This window comes from Pediculus humanus, genomic scaffold (genome assembly GCF_000006295.1).
Source record: "Pediculus humanus corporis 1103172108317 genomic scaffold, whole genome shotgun sequence".
Lineage (NCBI taxonomy): Eukaryota > Metazoa > Arthropoda > Insecta > Psocodea > Pediculidae > Pediculus > Pediculus humanus.
Window position 1 is genome coordinate 55216 of NW_002987886.1, and position 6844 is coordinate 62059.

General features: G+C 29.1%; 1 protein-coding gene across 1 annotated transcript; it reads right to left on the bottom strand.

The window, feature by feature from the left end:
- Window positions 1–1183: 1183 nt before the first annotated feature.
- On the bottom strand, window positions 1184–3775 carry Phum_PHUM599230 (N-acetyllactosaminide beta-1,3-N-acetylglucosaminyltransferase, putative; the record flags this gene model as incomplete). The annotated part of the gene is made up of 3 exons (XM_002432686.1): window positions 1184–1381; window positions 2231–2473; window positions 2546–3775. The coding sequence occupies 3 exons, from the start codon at window positions 3773–3775 to the stop codon at window positions 1184–1186; spliced, it is 1671 nt and encodes a 556-aa protein (XP_002432731.1).
- Between the last annotated feature and the right edge of the window lie 3069 nt (window positions 3776–6844).

Below are 6844 nucleotides of genomic sequence, written 5' to 3' on the forward strand. Positions count from 1 at the left end.
TTTGGCGGACATTTTGTTTTTGTAATGATATAATCGCGAAAAACAATACCCGGAAAGAAAAAAATGTAAACAACGTCGAATTTCCCCCCCAACGATAGATCGATCTATCGATCGATTAATCGATTCAAGATTGTCTTGATAATTTCAATATAAATTCGCGATGCACGTGTCATTATAATAAAAAATACACGTTGTTTTATATATCGAATGTAACCGTAGTAGTGAGCAAATCAGACTAGAAAATACTTCTTCCCCTCCCCTTTCCCTTTTCCCGCCTCCTTTCCCCTCCTTCCCTTCCGTCCCCTCCCCTCCCCCTCCTTCCGCTTCCAAGTATCATCATTTCGTATTTACTAGAACAACAACCATTGAAAAACACATCATCAATTTAATTTTCATTTCTGATACCTGGAAAAAAATAATAATAATCATAATGATAATGATGATAATTTTAAAACGAGATAAATAATAATAATAATAATAATAATAATAAAAATCGATTTTCGATATGTAAAAAAAAAAAATTACCCATACCATTATTAAAAATTGTTATTTTTTACCGCCAAAAACGAATTCAAATTTTTCTGTTTCCTGTGGTTAAAAAATCAATTTTTTTTTTTTTTACCATTTCTTCGAAATTGAAATCGATTGATTACGTGGAAATATTTTTTTTTTCTTATTATTATTATTATTGGAATTTATAAAAATGGCGTCGACGTCGTAATAATAATAATAATAGTAAATAACAACCGTCGGATGAATTAAGAGTTAATTTTTTTTAAAACACGAAATTTATAAAATTTTATAAAAAAAAAAAGGAAATAAAATTTGGGAGGAGGGGGGGGGGAAAGCAGCCGACGGATAAAATTAACGTATATCAAAATGTTTTCATACAACGAAACAACAAACAACGACAAACAAACAACAACAACAAACAACTAAAATTAATAAAAATTAAAAAAATAATAAAAGTTTTTTTTTTTTTTTTGTTGACATTTTTTGATTATTTATTATTATTAATATTATTATGGTCACTCTTAAACACGACAAGGCTCTTATTTGTTTATTATTATTATTATTATTATTATTATTATTATTATTATTATTATCATTAAGGAATCAAAATCCGATAGGAAAATAAATTAAATAAATAAATAACTAACCTTTTATGATTTGTGATTTTGTGTCAGACGGCGCAACCTTTTTTCGTACCGAACAAAGCTTTCAATTCCGGAAGTATAACCTTTTGTATAAGAGAATTTGTTTTTGCCGCCAATATGGCTCTCGCCGTATCCTTTTTAACGGTTTTTATACCGGGTTTGTGACATAGAAATGCATTGTCCAATATGTGAAATTCGTAATCGAGAACGCATAAAACATAACCCTGTAATAATAATAATAATTATCCTTTTTGAAAAATAATTTTTTCCAATACGCGCACACACACACACAAACGCACGCGCACACGCACGCACGTCAAAAACAATCGAATCAAAGGAAAAAAAATCCGTTTATAACCTTTGAATTAACAAATGACTTCAAAGGAAACAAAAAAAAATGTCAAAGGAAAAGAAATTCTCGACTCTGTTAAACAAACTAATAACAAAATTACAGACCTTGGACATATTGTTTTCTCACTTTATTATTATTATTATTATTATTTTTTTTTTTATACGCAAGACTTCATTTCATTACACACACACACACACACACACAAATAGTGAAAAATTTGCAAAAAAAAAAAATCACAATAATAATAATAATAATAGCTTTTTGGTAACAATCGTGTAAAAAATTAAATAGATATTTAAATATGGCGAACAATTTTTTTTTTTTTTTTTTGCATAGATAAATTGTATCGCGACACCACGTTGTCGTCGTCGTCGTCGTATATATGCGTGGGCGTGTGAATTGTTAACTTTTTCCATTTAAACTTTGTATTCTTACAAAATGTTAAAAATCCGACGTTTGACATTTTTTTTTTATTCTCATACTTAGCATTTTCCAAGGTTAATTTATGTTAATAATACCGCATCATTGGAAAAAATGCGGCGGCAAATTATTATTATTATTTAAATTTATTAACCAACGAAATAATAATAATGATAAATTAAGATGGGGGCCGACGTGCGAAAGTTTAAAATAAAAAATTAATAAATTACGTTTACGATCGTGCGTGCGTGTGGGTGGGTGTGCACGTGCTCGCGTGGAAAGGGGGGGGGAGAAAACTCACCTGAGTCATTTTATCACTTTTACCCTCCCAGCTTAACCTTTCTTCGTATAAGGGATCATCGTGTGTTCCTATGAATATGGGTTCCCAATGAAGGTAATAACCCATTCTTTTCCCTATGTGGAAAACGTGTAAACCTTTCGTTTCGTTTGCCATAACCCATTCTTTAAATTTAGGAACCGTGTGACATCCGGGACAGACTTTTTTATGAAAAGGTATTGCTCTGCCATTTTTCAACATTTTTACCTAATCAAAACAGAAAAAATTTTATAACCGTCACTTCCGGAAAGGAAGGAAAAACGATATACATATACATACCAATTGAGTTTTGTTACGTGGCACGGGAGCATCGGATTCTAATTCGAATATGGGCAGAGGGAAAACTTTTAAATTTTTACGTCTCAGCGGAAGTTCTTGTCTGAGGACCATATCCAAAAAATCATCTATGATACCAGGACTCGGATAAAGTTCAATGTCGGAAGGTAGTATGTAATGCGTGACGGCGGATTCTCTCGCTATGTTTCTACCAACGTTGACCGGATAAAAAATTTTCTTCTGTGTTTTAAACAATTGTTTGGTGGTTACGTTCGACCACGGCGGCGGTTGAGAACAATTAACTTGAATTTTCAATACTTCATCGGGTTTTAATATTTTTTTAGGCACGTACTTGGACCCAAAATACACGTGAAACGTCACAAATTCCCTTATTAAACTTGAACTCGCCGTGCATTTTCTCAAATATTGTATCGTGTTTACGGTTGTGTTATAATCCGTGCCGGGAGCGTGCAAAGCGAGGGAAACCGGTCCTCGCCACCTTTCGATAAGAGGTTCTAAATTATCTAAAAACGTGTAATCCGAATGTGTCGTATAAGTCACGGATTCGTGGCATCTAAACCTACGCGAAGACATTACGTAATTATATAGAACCCAAAAATCTCCTCTCTGAGACGTCCTGTGCTTCGGCTCTCTATCATGGCACCTGATAACATTTTCCAATGTTTTTTTTTCTTTTTTCCTTTGATTTTCCGACGGCGACGCCGTTTCGAACGTAGACGAATTTAATTTGCTTTGTGTCGTTTTCAAATTCGATTCCATCATGACGACTCTCCCGGAAAATTCGGATGATGTTTTTTTCGGTATCGTCATTATCATGGATTCTTCGAAACCTTTCGTGACGTCCTCACTTCCCGTAACTACTTGCATTTCGGAACTTTTATTCACCTGATAATTTTGTTGCGATTCGCTCATCGTTTCCTTACTTCTACCGCCATTGTTTGGACTCTCCGATATGCTTCTACCCGACGATTCATAATATCTTTTAGTTTGAGAATAATAAGTCTTTGAATCTTGGCTTTGCTGATATGCTTGACTTTGTTGACCGTTTATATTAGTGTTGTATTCTATCACAGCTACGTTTCTCCCACTCGATTGAACATCTTCTATTAATTCTATATTGTTATATGATACAAAATGCGTACCCACATAGCAAAGCACGATTACATTTAATATAATGCTTAAACGCAAAACTAAATTTCTCCTTGACAACATTTTATCTGCGGCAAAAAAAAAAAAATATTAAATTACGTTACGTATAATTCAATTTTTTTAAAATAATAATAATAATAATTACCTTTAAAATTAAATCTAAAAAATATCTTTTATTCAACTATGATATATGTGTTTATGTAAATTTATATTTTAATCGCTACCGAGGATTTTTTTCAATTGAAAAATAATTATTAATAATGATAATAATTTTTTTATTTTGTATGTGACGTTTTCGACCGCGGTGACGCCGATGTTGATTTCGGCAAACCGGAAATACCTTCATCACCTTGGAAAACCTAACATTTTCACCCTTTCAATTTGGGAAAAAATGAAAATCCCTTCTGAAACAAACAAACAAACAAACAAAAAAATTTTAATTATAATTTACACTTTGTGAAAAAATAAATAAATAAATAAATTTTCGACACAACTAAACTAATAATAATAATAGTTATTAACAAATATATATATATATATAATTTAAATGATGAAAAAAAAAAAAAAGTAATGAGGTTTAATAGCATCGCATCAAAATTTTGAAGGATTTTATTCTTTTGTTATCGTATATAACAAACACCATTGGAAACAAACAAACAAACAAACAAACGTGCAAATCAATTCCATTATGTTTTCCTTCCTATTTAAAATTAAAATCATCATCATATTTCAATGTAACACACTTACACATCAAATTTTTTCTTTTTTTTCTTCTTCTTCCTATTTCAACCTCGATTATAAACCCAAAAAAAAAAAAAAAAATTTCATTGACCATGAGAATCAATAAGTTCGTACATACATAGATAGATAGATGTAAATACATAAAAAAATAATTTAAGGTCGTAATAATGGTGTTAAATGCCTCCTCCATTTTCTTTTATTACTTACGGATAAATTTGACCGTGTGTTGTTTGTTGTTTGTTGTTGATGTTTATAATTATCGAAAAAAAAAAAGAAAAATTATTTTTAATTTGTTTTCCGTATCCGAATATTTTGTTTTTTTATATTAATCACCATTTTCTATTACGCAAGATAAGAAAACAAAACAAAACAAAAACAACAACAACAAACTCGAGTTTACAAAAAAAAACGACTTCCGTCACACAAAAATGCACACAAGAACACGCACACACGCACACAAACGCACAAACACACGCACAAGATTATGGATTGGAATGCCGGGTATTAAATTTAATAAATAAACAAAAAAAAAAAAAATAATAATAATGATAATAATGTGGTAGGAACTTGCGTACGAAATAAATTTTCCATCGATTTATTAATAGCCTGAAGGTTCATTTAAAAAACAAACTTTTTTTTTGTTGTTGAGAGGGAGAGAGAGAGAGGGGAAAGAGAGAGAGAGAAGGGAGGGAGAGAGAGAGAGGGAGAGAGAGAGAGAAACAGGTAGTATTTTACAGTAATTAAATAAATAAATAAATTTTTTGCCATTGAGAAAAAAAGGGGGAAGAGGGATAAAAAAAAATTATTATTATTATTATTATTATTATATAAATAAATTATTAAAATTTATAGTTCACGATTCGACAAATGATAATAATAATAATACTATCACGAATTAATTTAAATACACACACACACATAAATAATTATAAGGTATTATATTGAGAAAAAAAAAAAAACCTTAGTTGAAATTAGTTCATTGCGTTATGTGTAAATGTGACAAGGTTTCCTTATTCTCTTCCCCCTCCCTCTCTCCCTCTCTACCTCCCTCTTTGACTCCCCATCTGACTCCCCGATTTAATCACGTCGACAGGTTTTTAATTAATTACTGACGACTTTTTTTTTTTTTTTTTTTTCTGTTTTTGAATCAAATCGTGATCTTTAAACGAATTAAAATTTAATTTAAGATTTAAACAGAAAAAAATCAGGTTGCGAAAATTTTTTTTTTTCCCGCGCATGCGCGGTACACTGTCATTTTTTATCAAAAAAAAAAAAAAAAATTTCCATACATTTAAATTTAAATTTAATTTTTTTTGTTGTTTTGGTAAATTTAGGCAAACAAGGTAGTCGTTAATTAAATAAAAGAAATTTTTTTTTCCCCTTTCTTATTATTCAACTCGTTTTAACTTTTATTAATTTTTTTTGTCATTATTATCATTTACTCTGATAACAACTTTCCTAGGTATTAACCTAGGTATCAACCTAGGTTTCTAAGGATTTAGAAAAAGAAGAATGAAAAATCCGTTGGATTCAGTAGATTAACACGCATAATTCCACCATTCACGCATAAACGAGCAAACTTTGTCGCAACAAAGTCTATAAACCGAATCGAAAAATTTATACGTTTATATACGCACATGCGTATTTACTATGCATACAGAAAAAAAAGAGACGCTTTGGTGCGTGTGTGCGTGTGCGTGTGCGTAAAACCCTATCCGAGTTTTATCCATCCTATAATTTACATTAGGATGGAAAAAAATATATCTGTATTATATACGTAAATTTTACCTAACCCAGTTTAATAAAAAAAAAAAAAAGCATAAATATATACGCGAATAATAATAATGATGATGATAATAATAATGATGATAATGATAATAATAATGGTGAGACGCACGTATATATTAAAATTTATTACAAAAAAAAAAAAAAAAAAAAAAAATACACACAACCTTTTTTTCCATTTTTTTTCTTTTATCCCAAAACTTGTTTTTCAATTTTTATTATTATTATTATTATTATTATTATTATTATTATTATTATTATTATTATTATTATTATTATTATTATTGTTATTATTGTTATTATTATTATTATTATTATTATTATCATCATCATCATACATATATTTTACGATTTTAAAGGTTTATAATTTTTTATCGCAACGAAAACGCTAAAATTATTATTATTATTATTATTATTATTATTATTATTATTATTATTATTATTATTATTATTATTATTATTATTATTATTATTATTTACCGTAAAACGCGTTTTGAAAAATAAAAAAAAAAATTGAAAAAAAATGAAAAAAATTTATATACAAGCTAATAAAAAAAAAAAAAAAAAAAAAAAAATTTTCTACGATCGTAACGATTAACCACGCGC